Source organism: Emydura macquarii, unplaced genomic scaffold (genome assembly GCF_026122565.2).
Source record: "Emydura macquarii macquarii isolate MOO-44397 ecotype Brisbane River unplaced genomic scaffold, CSIRO-AGI_Emac_v2 contig_719, whole genome shotgun sequence".
Lineage (NCBI taxonomy): Eukaryota > Metazoa > Chordata > Testudines > Chelidae > Emydura > Emydura macquarii.
In genome coordinates, this window is record NW_027130856.1 from 590388 (window position 1) to 607154 (window position 16767).

Genomic DNA, 16767 nt, shown 5'->3' on the forward strand with positions numbered 1-16767 from the left:
AGCCTGGGCTCTAGGACCATGCAAGGTGGTGTGGGAGAGGGTGAGGAGCCTGAGCCCAGAAGTGTACAGTGTAGTGAAACAACCCCTTATTCCAAGTCAGTTCGCATGGGCTAGCCACAAGTTTTAATTGCAGTGCAGACATACCCTAAGAGGATATTACAGAGTTCCATGTGTACTGTGTCAATAACTTACATATGATATTTGCTCAGAAAAATACAGGTTTTCTTCCCTAAATGCCAATACTGCAAACTCAACTTGCCATCTGAGGTCAAGCTGAGTTCTTTCTGGCTCATGCATCATCTCAGTAATGAGAATTCCACAAATAAAGATGAGTTAACAATTCTGTTGATAGAAGAGGCAAAACAATCTGTCTCACTTTTCTGCATATCTGTAACAGAAGTAAAAATATTAGAAACTTTCTATTTTTGTCAGTACAGAAAGAAGGTATAACTTGGATCACACATGGGGAGCAGATCTATTGTTGAGTATAAAAAAGCCATTTTCCACAATGTCATTTTGCTGACTGTTTAAAACAGTAGCCACTATTTCAAATCCACTCAAATTCCCCTTTCTGATATGACAATAAAATATTTTATAATACAAAGAATCATATGACAAACCTACCAGTGAACCTAGAAGATTACTGATGACACTTCCAACTTATTTACATAAATATGCAAATTTATGCCTTCCTGAACAGGTGATAGCTTCATATTCTGTTTTCCCATGTGCTAACAGAGGATACTGCATGAGAAGGCGGCTACAGCTACACTGACGGTTGCAAAGTTGCCGCCGTCAGATCGATTTCTCTGGATCGACTGAGTGGTCAGTGAAGATCCACTCAGTTGATTCAGAAATTGACATGCTAAGACCAGCTTCAGAAGTGGCATAGCGCTGCATTGACGGGAACTGTGTTCTCGTCGGCGCAGTGCAGTGAAGATGGTGCGCAGAAGAGAAGAAGAGAAGTTGACAGGAGTTACGCAAATTTTTTGCGTAGCTTGCGTAACTCCCGTCGACTGCCACCGAATCTCAGAGGTAAGTGTAGACAAGGTCTAAGAGAGGGACAAAAAAGTCTCCCATGATACCTTACAGAGATCAACCAAAGGGGAAGATCATGGTGCATCATGGCGATGTAGTCCAGCCAAGGAGCACAGCCCATAGTGAATATATGAGACAACACAAGAGCTCGGGTAAACACAGATTAATGTTGCACTGAAATGTTTTATTTGTTCAGATTTCCCAGATACAAAATCAAGTAATTTCAAGCAAATGCAACATTTTCCCCATGGAAAATGATGATTTTGCAGAAACTACATTTTTCAGCTGCAAAGAAACATTGAGGAAAAATTCTCAACCAGTTCTGATTCCAATGAAAAGGAAGCAAGAAAGAAAAAGGCCTGTGAAATTTTAAGTTTAGATCAGGATTTTCTCTTATTATAGATAATGAAAAATATTCTTTGTGACCACCTCAAAACCAGATTTTATTTACATTTAACCAATGATAAATTTTCTCTGAGAGTTTTCAGTGTCTAATTCTTTTAGAGACATCTTACATAATTTGTTGCTACCTGTAGGACATATCTTTTTCTCATGCTGTCTTTATGGTCTACTGAGGGAATGATAAATTTTAGTTCATGACAGATTTCAGGCCTGCTGTACTGATCCTGGTCCATGCAATGCAGCTGCTAAACAACCACTGGTTAATGTAATGCAGCCTTAAAAGGCTCTTTGGACAAAAGCTTCAATAAATCATTCAAAGTAATAAGCACTCCTATCAGGACAACCCACTAGGCCTCCAAAGGAGCCATGTAAACAGCAAATGGCTGTGATGATGGCAACAAGCCATCTAATAGGTGACACAATTTACCAAGGGTTCCCACCACCACCACCAGACTACTAAGAAAGTGCAGAACAACTTGTAAGGATCCATGAAAACTACCTACAAAAATATGTTTTAAAAACTCAGGTTCCAATATGCAAGAAATAGTTAAACTAAAAGCAGTGAAATTGCTCAGGTTTTACTATGTGTGCAAGTTTTAGTATTGTCTTGTTCAAGATCCTAAACAGTTATAGTATAGATAAAGCCGACGTACACAAAGGTGATGAAAAATGAGTCTATTTAAACATGCACATTGTTAGCATTTTGTTAAGTAAAAGGTCTGAATACATTATAAATAATTTAAAGTCTGTTGAAAATAATGAAAGAGGAAGCACATATCTCATTTATGGCTTTGTACGCTAAACCCGTGGTTGAGTACCACATCTACCTTCTCAGTTTTCTGTTTTAAAACAATTAAAAAACAAATAACCTCAACATTTCTAGTCTATATCTTCTCTGAATAGTATTTTTCAGTAAAATCTGCCTATGGACAAGTTAATTTGAAAGTATTCCCAGCCATGCAAGACTGGTTCTCTCTTCATTCTAAGCTATCTTAAAATTACTTCCAAAATTCCATTCACTCTAGAGTAATAAAAGAGTAGCCAAGAAAAATACTTATAGGAATGTCCAGTGCTTGTTCTCAGTACAGCTACAGGTACAGTTTCCGAAGTATTCCAAATAGTTTAGATTCTCTTGTATCTAGATACATTCAGTCATTCACAGTTGTGCCTTGTGCTCTTGTTATGTACTTTTGCACTTCATCACGGGAGTTGGCAATCCTTTTAATACACCCAAACAAAGAGCAGGTGGAGAATTCTACTACAAGCAGGTAGAACTATAATAGACATTCTTAAGTAGTTAGAAAAAAGTCTATGTTCCTCCAAAGCAGAAGAGATATCAACATCTTTTAAAATAATTTTCAGCATAGTGGCTTAGATTTTTTTAATAGGAATCCAACTGGTCAGTAGCCCATTGGTAACAAGAACAGCACTTATTTTAGACACATCAAAACACACTAAACTTAATCTGACAGGAATTAATTTTAAGAGGTAAATTCAACAGTGTGATATGTAGGAAATCAGGTATGCGTCTGCTGTTATTAAAATCCAGTGCTAAATACAAGTAAAATCTGAATCCTCCGCCATATCTAACCGTCTCCATTTCAAAGTGAATCGAAACCAAGAAAAAATGGATTAAATCAGGCATGGCATTCTTTTTGTGACAGAGCAGTCTTTCTGGCCTGGAGCTAGAGTAACAAAATTTAAGCTGCCTGAAATATTAACTCCTATGGTTTACTACTTTGGTTTTTAAAATTTAAAATTTTAAGAATTAGGGAAAATGGTACTTATGTGCCATGGTTCAGTATCAAACAGAACAGAGCTTTGCCAGCTTGTTAGATAAGGAATGGAGAGTTTTTAGTCATGAACTGTTTTTTTTTTTTTTTTCCAGTTAAAACTGGAATAAAAATTGAAACCTTCAAAATGTCATTTGGGATATCCAGGTTATAATAATATTCAGCTTTATCTTCCACTGTTTTTGTAAGACATAGAATTTTGTTTGTAAATAGGTATAATTTTTGTAAAACCTAGCTTTTTCACACAAAGACCACACACACATTACATAATACTGAGTACCAGCTCTTTCATAAACTATTACATAAGCCATTAGGCATGAACTATTATTTACAATCATACTTACAGTACAGAATAATATAGAGTATTTATGTTGCAAAACCAGAGACAAATCTGTGTATACTTAGATGGATTTTCATCATGATGTAGCCTTCAATAAACAGAAAGATATTTCACCTTGAAGATGGATGAGGAAAGAGAGTGAGGGATGGAAGCAGAAACATCCTCTACTTAGAGAACACTATGTAAATATCCTATATTTCAAATGAAGCCTAATGATGAAAACAATTCACAACTCATGGAGAGTATCTGATTTATCACTAATTTAAATGCATGATCATCTATTGAATGCTTCTTCTGTACCAACTTGTCACAGAGGGGGTGCTCACTCACCACAGGTAGCACTTCCTCCTGGTCACAATGGGGAATAGCTCTCTGCCAGGTCTGAAGCTTTTCCTTACAGTCTCTCCCTTCTGTTGTTCTCTCTCTCTGCAGCCTCTCTTGCTGCAGGCGCTGCAGCCTCCTCTTCATGACTTGGCCCTCCAGCCAGGTCACTATGTGCTTTTTCCCTTTTGGGGCATCAAAGTCTTTCTTTCTCAATCATAGGCAGCCTTCCCATTCACTGCGCCCTAGTGCCACTTCCTCAGCGGCTGTCAGGGAAACCCAGGCCTGCCCTCTACTCTGGGTTTCGGTTGTAGGACCTTCTAGTCAACAGCAAAGATCTGTTCCCTTCTAGACTTTATTGCCTTTCCCAGAGCCTTTCCCTTACCATCTGGTTCTCCCCACTTTCTTGGGTTTGCCAGCCTCACAAATCTTTCTGCCCATGGAGTAACTGCAGCCTATTTCCCATCTTTATAAACCCAGCTCCTGGGTCAGGGGAGTACTTAGCCACCTGACTCCCCTCAGCTGTGGTCTCTCTGGTCAATTAGTCCCCTTTTCGATCGACATTAAACCTTTTAGGGCAAGTATGGAGTGAACATCTCATCACACAGCTGAAGCCAAAAAAGGATTGTAGAAGGAGACGGTTCCAACCAGTAGTGTAAAACTCTCTTCCTGGCCCAAATAATAATTTGTAATTGACTGCTGAGTTTTGGAAAAGTTTTATTTAAACAAAAAAACATATTTTATATATATATTACCATTCCTGAGTAACACAAGGGTGGGAAACAGGGAATACAGTATCTAACATTGACGCTATTTCTATTTCAATAATTCATTAGAATCTGCAGATAGATGTCACTCTAAAATATATACAAGTATATAAACCAGGAACACTTTAGTGAACAATTCATTTTGTCTGGACCTCTCAGGATGTATACAGGCTCTATGTAAAACAAAGATCTGCATATTTTGATGTTAGTGTAAAACGGAAATTCTGTTGAGAGTCAAAATGACGTTCTTGAAGGATACCCTCCCTTGAGAAAGAGATTACAAAGGCGATGTGTTCCTTGGGCTAATGGCAATACGTAAATAGTGTGCCAGTTCTCAGAAGTAGGAAAAAATCCACTATGTATGACTCATCTGGAAAGAGACAAAGGTCTCAATCTGGTATAGTTTGGTGAAACAATACATATCTTTGGCTCATTGTTTATATGCAGTATTCAGACCCTGGTGGGAATCTAGGGTTACTCTTGACAAAAGCTCTTTTTTTTTTTTTTTTTTTCTTGGGGGGGGGGGGGGGTGTTTTAAACACGGGTCTGATAAAGATGTAACTGCATAGGTTTCACTTGAGTATGCACAGTACCATATCATCACAGTTTATATACCGATCCAGCAGCACAATTGCAATGTAAAATACTAGTTTTGAAAGTACAAACTATTCATTAAACTGTTCTCTTACTAAAGAAGGAAGGTCAGCTGGAAACAGAGCTAAAAATATCTAATTTAGAGCTTTATCTCAGGAATTAGAAAACTCTGAAAAAGTCACTACAGGAATTGTAAAGGAAAAACAAGTAACTGTATGCAGTATGCCATTTCTAAACAAGCCAGGAATTAACACCTTCACATGCAGCTCATTATCCTTAAATATCCAGAATAAAATGTAAGTATGGCAACACTATCCCTTGTTTATCTGAGGTCTTGACATACATGCTTCCATCCCTTGTTTATCTGAGGTCCTGATACATATGAGCAAAAGCTTATGATGAAAATGATGGAGGGTAGCTGCTAATTTGGTGTAGGGGTATGCAAACTAATTTAAAGGGCAAGCTTCATTTTTATTAACAAACATCTTAAAGAGATAAAATATAAAATCCAATGATAAGAAAGCCCAGAAATAATCAGGGCCAGGAGACTGAGTGTTCTCAAGAGGTTTCTTGTCATAGCAGCAGGTTTTGTCTGTCTTTGATTTGTGATGGCTAAACAAGGGCCCAGAATAGTTTAAGCAGCTGCCAAGATGTAACAGTTCTATATTCTGTTTAACTGAAATGTAATAATACTTTGTACACTGAATAAAGCCTTTTAAAACGCACTAAACTAGTACTTCTGGGTGGTTGTTTTGAAAAAGATGCACAGGGTAGTGAAATCTCAGTGTATTAAAATTTCAGAAGGCAATTTTGTAGGAGATCCATTTTGCTAAGATAGTAACAGAGTCCCAGAACATGATTTCTGAATTCTTCTGTTGTAATACACACTAAAAATAGACAGCTGGGAAACACAGATTACAAGGTAATCACTTTCCAGGATTCTATGATATGGGTTTTATTTACTGCCACTGAGTAAACAAATATATACATTGTACATAAACACCAGCCTAAAACAAAGCTGTATATCTTAAAGAAAGTGGGTTCATTATATCATATAATTTGCCATTATATATGTATATAAAGATAAATATATATAGGCACATCAGGAAACTGAACAATTTCCATATGAGATGCCTGCACAAGATAATGAAAATAAATTGGGAAGAGAAAATACCAAACCCAGAGATGCTGAAGCATGCAGGACTAACAAACTTAGAAACTACTATCAAGAAGAGGAGGTGCGATGGCTTGGTCATATCAGAAGAATGGGAGGAGATCATATCCCCAAGAATATTTTGTATAGTGAGATTCGATACAGCTCTGGAAAGCGGGGTCAACCTTTGTGGCAGTACTGTGATGTGTGCAAAATTACATGAAGTCGTTCAACATCAATGTAGAAAGCTGGGAGGAGCACGAAGAATCCTGTCCAATCTGGAAGGAATATCTGTTACTGGGTGCAACTCAACACAAACCAGTTTTGATTCAGAAGATGGAAGCAAAGCAAGAAAGAAGAAAGAAGAAATCTTGGACTCCAACTCACACAACACATGGATCTATGAAATTTGTAACAAGCTGTGTCACTCTCGAATTGGGGTTGTCAGCCATAACTGGATTCACCAGGAATCTGACTAGATCTTTACTTGTACACCAGGATCCAGTGGATTGATTGTTGCCTATAACTATTATATATGTACGTGAATAAATATTAGCTCAGAGCTCTCTTGCTATGTTGAATCTTCATACCACACTACAATGCGTCATATACTGTAGGCCATTAAGGTATGGCTTGTGTTAATTACATTACTGTTATAGTAGTGCTGGAAACAAGGTTACATAATCTACAAAATACAAACTCCGCGAATTTAAACTCCCATTATGCCAATTCCACATATAATGTCCTTTTTCACAGAGCTAGACTATAAAACTTACTCATGTTGGTGAATAATCTAGCCAATGCTGATGACTATCAGGATGCCAGATATCAAACTGTAAACAAAAACACTAATGTTAAATAGACCTTTTGAATCTATTGACCTATAGATTAATGAGTTAAATTATTCTGAATTATTTTGCCTACAAAGAAGCTACCCACCTAATTTATCAAAAACTGTTTTAAAATTTTACATAGTAGAATCTCTAATTTTCACTGACTGGGAGACCCACTACAAATGACTGAATTTGACAAGTTAGCAACTGAAAAAAAGAAACAGAAAAAACAAAGCAGCAGAGATATATCACAAATGTATTTTATTTTTATTTGGCAAATGCAGTATAATCTTAATTTTTGAAAACATCAATATAACAACAACAAAGTAGTAACAGAAGTTGTACACCTCACTACATACTTTAACATTAGACATTAACATAGACTTTTAACATAGTCTCGCCTTACTCCTCAGACAATCTGTCTGTGTTATAAATATGTGATGAACAGGATGGCAAAGTGAGAATAAGTTCTAAGGTATGAAAATATTTTTTATGCTTTAGGTATCAATAACATTACAATATTTAAATTATAACTCACTATCCAATATTGCAAATATAATGAACACTAGCTGTTTGCATGGTCCACATTAATAGGATTCTGCAGCTGTATTTTAAATCCGTATTATCAAACAAGCACATGGTCTTTCCTCAAACTGTAATGCTTGGTCCTAATCCACTCTCAGATATTTTATGCATAGATGAAGAAAACCACTTGATTTCTTTCTGGAGTCAAACACTGATCTGTTTCAGGGTTCTGTTTTAATTGGAAGAGATAAATGCCTCCATTTCAAGTGCATTTAATTACAGTATAAGAAGAGGAATTCTAGGGTAGGTGTAGTATTTGGTGCAGTAGATTATTATGTGTAGTTTTTAAAATACTAGCCAAGTCCCATTTATTTAAAATGTATCCCTTGAAAAAGAACATCCTTGGAATATGTTTGCATTACATTTTAAAGTTGAGATTCTAACAAATTAAATGTCTCTTATGGAAGGTATTTCTTGTTTCAGGATGTTCCTTTGTGAATGGGAAACCCACTGAATAACATGAATTTGTCAGAGCTTTACAAAACCAACAGATACAAATGTGACAATCCTTATTTTCCACAAGATTTAGAAGTACACATACTCAGACATATTATCAGTAAAAGCTGAACTTCATAATGTTTTATTGTGTTCACCTAAATAACACAGTTGCTAAACACCGCTATACCTGGTTTCTAATTAATCCTGTACAGCCTAGGTGCCACTGATCTTATAGTCACTGACCTGTGACTGTACCTCTCCACAACCAGGTTGATGGGAACATGATCTTGATGTAATGCAGCCTGAGAGTGAAGGGATTAAAATAGCGATGGAGGAAAACAGGAAATACTCCAGTCAACCCCAGGTACAGTTGCAGTTATAAACTGGATCAGGAGAGAAAGATCGCCCAACAGAACAATAACCTCCAATTACCATATAAGTAGACCCCTGCATATCTGCAGATATCCACTTTATATCTGTCGATGCGGATATCTGCAGACTATGTTTGCAGATTGTGGATTAGATGCGGATCCAAATTTTGTATCTGTGCAGGGCTCTACATAAAAGTCAGGTCCTGAACAATTTTACAAGTAAAACCTAGGTTCCACTACTGAAAAATATTGTTACCCCAAGAGATTTTAGCTGTTCTATAGAACATTTTCCCCCACGTATCCAGACTAAACACCAAAAAAACTAAAACCCACCACTTTTCAGGAGTCAATATCAATTCTGTATGTAATAATATAGAAGGGCTAGACTTTGCTCAATAAATTGCATAAGGGCAGCACACAGTTGCACAGTCCAAGGAGAAGCCCTAGGGAAGAATTAGGACTATAGGGAATCACAGCTCCCACCCCACTTCCCCCTTTCCCCAGCAGAAAGTGCTGAAAGGACATAATTATTAAATAGCACATTACTGAATGTAGCATATTCTTTCTTGGCCAACATGTCAAGGTTCTCCCCTCACTACCCACCTGCTTAGGGATAGGTGTGAGGCAAGAATATCAGGCACACAGTCCCTTCTCTCCACTCGTGGCCCATGCTCAAGGTCCAGCAAGATCAGCCATGCAGGGAGGTGAGGAGTTTCTGTCTTACTCAGGATTGACCAACAGGGTTACACAAAGAATTGGTTACACTCTGTCCAGCCATTCCCTTCTTCATTGCCAAGAAGGGTATTCAGCTACGTTAATGTAGTTGTTAGATTCATAATAGAGTAGTAACAGGCAAAGTTACACATAGTAAAATATCCCAGAAATCCCATTAAGACACTCACAATGAATTTAGCTAGTTAAAATTAAAAACAGAGGCTCTAAGACTAATATGACGTCTAAGTATTAGGATGGGTGCATGTAATCAATATGTAATGCTAGCATATTCATCAGGAGAATGGGATGCCACATACTGGTAAACATAATTGTGATGGAATGTGCTAGACTTAAGAGTCTTACCGCAGAGCCCCTATCCGGTAGGTAAAATAAAAAGGCTAGAGGCTTAAGCACCACAGGGACCATGCTGCATTGACATTGCAGTCCGGGAGGAAAGGGTTTGGAACATAAAGGCAGCAAGCCAGAAATCCTCATTGTAAGAGAAATGCAGTAACAACTGAATTCTGTCAGTTATGTCCTATCCAAATACCTCAAAAGTGCCCAGCTCAGAATAACAACTCAGCTAGTACATGAGTATATAGTCATCTATCAACCAAGAGTCTTACATCATACACAATATAAACTTTGGAAATAAGTAATCCACTTAATCCTAGTAACCACTCAGCAAGAAGAACAAGATAATTGCTTCAGTATAGATCATTAATTGGGAAAGACAGTTTTCATCAGTGGTATTTTGTCTAGTGGGTGAACACGCTGACAAAAAAAATCAGTGAATTTTACCAGATTTGTGGTAGCACCTAGATATCCCACTCAAGAATCATCAAAGAAAACAAGCTGAATTTGTGTAGAGCTGACCAAATTTATCTGAGCAGACAGCCATTGTAACCCATGTTGAAACAATTAAAAGTTAAAACTCTTTGTTCTCCCTCTAGAGGCTACATCACATGTACAGATTTATCACTTCACTCTTGCCACCAAACTTTAGCAGACTCATTAGCCTCCATACCTGACCTAGCAACTGCAGCAGGACAAATCACACACAGACAGAATGGGTTACCCCACTATATCTTGTCATGAAAGGTGGTGATTTAGTTTCTTAAACCAATACAACTGGAGATCAGAGAACAGCCTTTATACTCATTCCATTAAGGTCTCAATTTTGAAAAATATGCAGTCCACCACCACCTGAAAATATACAGTAAAGTATAGGTGTGGATGATGAAGAACTAGCATTTTTTTGAATGGCAGGCTGAATGAAACATGCTAAGAAAGTTTAGGCATTGTCCATCATCGTAGACCAAACGCAAGTCGTCACCTTGCAACAGAAGTGTGGAACCACAAAAATGATATGTGCACAGCAAGGCCTTTAGAATAGAAAGCCTCATTGCTCTATGCCTTCAGTCTTATAACAGTTTATAGGTACTACAGTACCTTAACGGTTGAACCACTGCCAAAACATAACTGATCATCAGAGGGACTATAAAGAGGCAACTCTGCTAGATGGAACTACTACTGCTCTTTCACCACCAAAATGGCTATTATCTAAACTATCATTGATTCAGACACAGGAACATATATACTACTGTATACCTATTTAACTTGTTTTTTCATCCCATCCCTAGTGAAAAACAGACAAGAAGCAAGCTGCTAGAATGGCATACATTGATCACAGTATACATATATTACTCAAATATGTGCTGAATCTTTGCTGCAGGGCATTTTATGGAGTCCTATGAGGTTTTGTAGGCTAATTTGGAGAATTTTGGAGGGTTTTTGATTACTATATTAACTACGTGCATCAATCCTACCATTAATGTATACTCACACTTTTCACCTTAATTCACCTTAATTCATGTATTCTGTACTAGTCATCAATTAAGAAGCAAATTACAGTTGAATCATAATGGTGGTCTCAACATTTTTATACATTTGCTAAAATATTTTTTAATTTTTTATTGTGTAAGTTTAATTTCTTAATACCTCTTTTTGGAACAGCTGATTGTAAATAACCAACAGCTCTCCACTGATATACTTTTGTGAATGGCAGTAACAACATTATAATCTATTGGTCATAACTGCCTTTCTTGTAGTACATTTTTGCAATTAATACTGAGTCCCTCTTCCCTGTATTTGAAAAAGTTGACTTAACCAGACAAAACCTTCTAGAGCCTTACAAAATGGATGTGTGTGTGTATGTTTTGCAAGTGTAATACATCCTCACCTTGATATTTGGTTTTGACAGTAGTTTCAACAGCTCTCCAATCTCAGGGTTCAATGGCTTTCTCTGCAACTCCTCAGACAGCTGTGAGGGAGATTGAATTGACGCAAAGAACATTAGCAAGAGCATTGTTTTACCCAGTGCCTCAGTGACAACTGAGAATCTATCATGTTCAAGGTTATTACTTTCCAGTGTGTTCGAACAGAAGCCAGCATGAAGAAAAACAGACTATCAATCATTGCACTTCTTTTCTGGCCCTCAGTGGACCAGATTTAAGCCAGGCCTTTTGGCTCAGTTTAACTCAAGTAATCATATCTGGCAACAGTGCAGCCAGATCACATTCTGATTTATAGCAATGAGAGCAAATCCCAGCACTTCATTTAAGTGAATGGTCCTTTGCGTGCAGACAAAGGACTGCTTGTAAAAATGACTGGATCAAACTCTGACACTGTCTATAAAAAACAGCTTCTGAATGAGGTGGTGAAATCCACACTGCTTCCAAAAACCCACAGTAGCTGTGCTGTTCCACAGAGCTGGTGTAGGAAAGCAGAGTGCCCCAACAGTGCAAGCAGTCTAAACCTTTTATGATGTTTACACATACATGGCAAGTAGCTTGTTAAAATGTAAAACAGGTTACTCATAATACCGCCTATAACAGGTCACCAGCTATTCAAGCACCCAAAACGTACAGAGTGTGTCCTAACGACTAGATCAGTAATACATATCTAGTAATATTACAAAGTTGTGGTTTGGTGAAAAATAGAGCAACAGTCTAACATTTAATTCCAGTGCTCGTTTTCTCATGTTTGAGTTTTTCTTATCACTAATATGGGTTTAAGATGCATATTTTTTACTACTACAGGATTTCAGACTTCAGTATTTTTCCAGGACAGGGAAAAGTCAAAACATATTTCACATCACTGAGGCCTAATCTAGAATTAAGAAATTACACAGTATCTCATCCAAAAAGATTTCATATAATCACTTTTTTAATGTTAAATCAGTACTATAAAAATGTCTCAAAGAAAAATGGTTATTTGCATCAAGTAATTTTATTTATCTAAATACTAAAGTTAAAATGACTATCGGTTCACAGAAATCAAAGATTTTCAAAACAAGCTGCTATAGTAAATAATATAACTTTCATCCAATATATATCTCCAGAATATAATTATATAATCCTAAGCATTAAAATATGAAAACAGCTAGTAAGAATAATTTGCATATATTTTCCATTACCCTTATAATTCAGATTTAGATTTAAAAAGATTGCCATGAAAGTTCACCGTACACACTCCAATAACTGTTTAATTCTGACCCACACAAACAAAAATTGTTCATCATATACAGCAATAAAGTACTTTACTATATAGGAGCTAGGTATTATTATTATATTCATATATTTATACTGTAGGAGTTTACAATGGGAAATCAACTTAGAGGTCAGCAGAGTGAAGTGTTTCAGGCACATAAAACCAAGCAATAACACAAACTAGTGACTGAGGTCTAGTGTAGTATAAGGTCTAGAGTAGTATGTTTTTTCAAACAGTTAGTTTTAAGAAGCTCAATATGATCTGTGGCAATACTTGCTCCCAGTGTCTTCTGGAGCAGTTAAGCACTGCAGGTTCCCTTTGCACTCTTTCTTCCCCTGGCTTCATATTGCTCATTACTATTGATTAAAGTCTACCAGTGGCAGGTTCACTGACAAAGATACATTCCTTAACGAGTAAGGTTGTTAACAGCTTCAAATCAGTTTTTTTTTCCTTTAAATTGTGTTACCCGCAAGTGGTAAACTATAGCAAAGCTGATCCTCTGACATAATGGACATATGCACAAGTGTGAATAAACAAGTTTCAGAACGGGTTGTATTCCATAATGAGAAGGAAACAGAAAAATCATGAGAATCAATTTTTAAAGGGAATTTTTTAAAAACATCTTATAACTTCAGGGGGGGGAAAAAAAAAAAAAGCTCTGAACAGTTGAAATAGAAAAAACGGATCCTGTTCTCACCTAAAGTCTTCAGAAGGAAGTACTATTCCTATATAAATGTAAAGCATCTATAACATCACTGGTGTTGCCTATAGAGAAACAGAAACTGAAGAGAATGTTTGCTGATATGTATATAGAGGGCACCACAGCTGTTGCTACATTTTTTGAAGTCATACATTATTTTCTATTTTTTTTAAATGTAAGGGGTTATTTCTGTTGTGACCTGGATGGTGTACTTTGGGTACATGTTTTGTAGTCATGACTGATCAGGAACATGAGTCTCATGTGAGAAGCTCTTCTGAAATTCTCCCGTTTACGGGAACTGATACATCTTACCTAGTAGTATCATCTTCACCTAATTTTATAGAGGGCAGCCACTACAGAGAGGAGAATATGAGGCAATCCTAAGGAACAGCAAACCAAAGCCAGAGAGTGTGAAAAAAAAATGTTACTAACCTTTCTGTAACTGTTGTTCTTCAAGATGTGTTGCAATGTAAGTGTGCGCACAACCCGAGCACAGATGCTGGAATTTTTTCCCTTAGTGGTATCCACTGGGTCGGCTCTAGTGCCCTCTGGTGTCATGCGCTCATAGCCCTGGTACAAAGGGCCCTGCCGACCCTGCTCCCCTTCAGTTTCTTCTTGCAGACTTCTGAGAGAGGGGAAAGAGGGTGGGTTTTGAAATGGACACGTTCAACACATCTCAAAGAACAGTTACAGAAAGGTTAGAAACTAATTTTCTTCTTCGAATGTCTGCATGTGTCCATTCCAATGTAGATGATTGACAAGTAGTTACACCAGAGGTGGGTTCGGACACACAGATGCACAAAGTAATCCACATTGAGATTCTTTGCGCAGAAATGGGGAGACCTTTCAGAATTACCATTATTGCTATGAACAGCTGAGTGGATCTGCAGAATGGTTTGGTCCTTTGTATGTAGAAGGCCAGGGCCCGTCTTACATCGAACAAGTGGAGGTGCTGTTCTTCCCTGTTTGCATGTGTTTTAGGGTAGAACTCTGGCAGAAACCTTGCCTGACTGCAATGGAATTGTGAGGCGACTTTTGGAAGGAACAACAGATGGGTGTGGTCACAACTAGACTTTGTCCTTAAAAAAGATTGCATATGGAGGTTCCCAAGTGAGGGCTCAGATCTCTGAAATTCACCTGGCCAAGGTGATCGCCAACAGGGATGCTACTTTCCAGGAGAGGTGCAACAGCAAGCATATTGCCAGTGATTCAAATGGGGGTCCTGTGAGTTTTGACAGAACAAGATTTAGGTTGCATGGGGGCCAGGATCCCTAACCTGGGGGTACACCCTCTCCAAATCTTTGAGAAACCGGACGACCATATCATGTGAAAGACAGAATGGTTGTCTGTCTTGGGATGGAAGGCTGAGATGGTCGCTAGATGGACTTTGACTGAGAAAAGGGTTAGACCTTGTTGTCTTAGCAATAGCAGGTAGTCTAGAATGAGTTGCAGAGATAACTTGCAAGGGCAGCATTTATCGTTGGAATCGCTTCCATTTTGCAAGATAGGTAGCTCTGGTAGATGGCTTTCTGCTGCCCACTAGGATCTCACGGACTTGCTCTGAGCAAACTTGCTCCCCCAGATTCAGCTATGGAGTTTCCAGGCTGTCAGGTGAAGAGAAGTGAGATTCAGATACAGTAGTGACCGGTGATCCTGGGATATCAAGTCCAGGTGCAGCGGAGGCTGTTGTGGTGTCTCTATGGAGATGCCTAACAGAGTGGAGAACCAATGTTGCCTGGGCCATGCCGGGGCTATGAGGATGACCCACACTGAGTCCCGCCTGATCTTCATCAGAACCTTGTGAATCAGTGGGACAGGGGAAATGCATAGAACAAATGCCTTTTCCATGGCAACAGGGACGCATCTATGAGGGACCCCGGGCCGTGACCTTTCAGGGAACAGAACTGGTGGCATTTTCTATTGGTTCAGGTGGCGAACAGGTCTGTAAGGGAAATTCCCCACCATTGGAAGCTGTGCCTTACAATGTCAGGATGGAGAGACCACTTGTGGTGAGAGGAGAAAGACCTGCTGAGGCAATTGGTTAGTTGGTTCTGAGTCCCAGGATGGGAAGATACCTCTAGATTGATGGAGTGATTGACGCAGAGCTCCCACAGACAGACTGCTTCCTGACTCAGGTGGGGAAGAACAGCCACCACCTTGTCTGTTTATGTAGAACATAGCTGTCGTATTGTCTATGAAGACCGCAATGGAATTGCCTGTTAGGTGAGGGAGTAATGCCTGGCAGGCTAGATGTACTACCCTGAGTTCCCTGACATTGATGTCCAGGGAGAGCTCTTTTTGTGCCAGAAACCTTGAGTTCTGAGGGACCTTAAGTGGGCTCCCCAACCGACGGCTGATATGTCGCATGCCAGAGACAAGGATGGCTGGGGTTTTGTGAAGGGTACCCTGCTTCTCACACGCTTACCGTGTGGCTGTCCTGCTACCATGGCAGTGACTTTAGGACTTGGGCCTCGAGGACCTTGAACCATGAGCACTGAGTCCGGTGATGGTGAGAAGGGGACTAGACCATGGCTATCCAAGCTTGAAAAGAACTGAGTTGTAGCCTCGCATGTTGCACTACATATGTGCACGATGCCATGTGGCCCAGAAGACTCAGGCACTTTTACATGATCATGATGGGATGACTTTGGAGGGATCTTATCAAGGACATAATTGAGAGGAACCAGTCGTTCAGAAGTAGAGCTCTCGCTTGCACCAAATCGAGTAGTGCGCCAATGAACTCTGTCCTTTGGACCGGGATCAAGGTGAACTTCTGGAAATTCAACAGAAGATCCAACGCATTGAAGACAGATTAAATAAGATGGATGTTGAGCTCTGGACTGGCCCTTGACAAGCCAGTCATTGAGGTATGGGAATACATGGATTCCCTTTTTCCTGAGGAAGGCCGCTACTACCACCAGGCACTTGATGAAAACTCACAAGGTAGCTGACAGGCCAAATAGAAGCACCGCAAACTGGTAGTGACCTTGGTTCACTACAAATCTTAGAAAACATCTGTGACCAGGAAATATCAAAATATGGAAATAGGCATCCTTTATATCAAGGGCAGCATACCAGTCCCCAGGGTCCAGTGAAGGGATGATGGAAGCCAAGGAGACCATGTGGAACTTTAGGTTCTTGAGAAATTGGTTGAGACAACGCAAGT

At 38.8% G+C, this 16767-nt stretch overlaps 1 protein-coding gene across 4 annotated transcripts in view; it reads right to left on the reverse strand.

Moving 5' to 3' along the window:
- The window catches only part of MPP7 (MAGUK p55 scaffold protein 7), a 281426-nt gene that overhangs the window by 117849 nt on the left and 146810 nt on the right, over positions 1-16767 (reverse strand). For all 4 annotated transcript variants that reach the window (XM_067542555.1, XM_067542556.1, XM_067542558.1 and 1 more), the window contains one exon: positions 11592-11672. In XM_067542555.1, coding sequence (XP_067398656.1) covers positions 11592-11672 — 81 coding nt within the window. The remainder of the gene's footprint in view (positions 1-11591; positions 11673-16767) is intronic.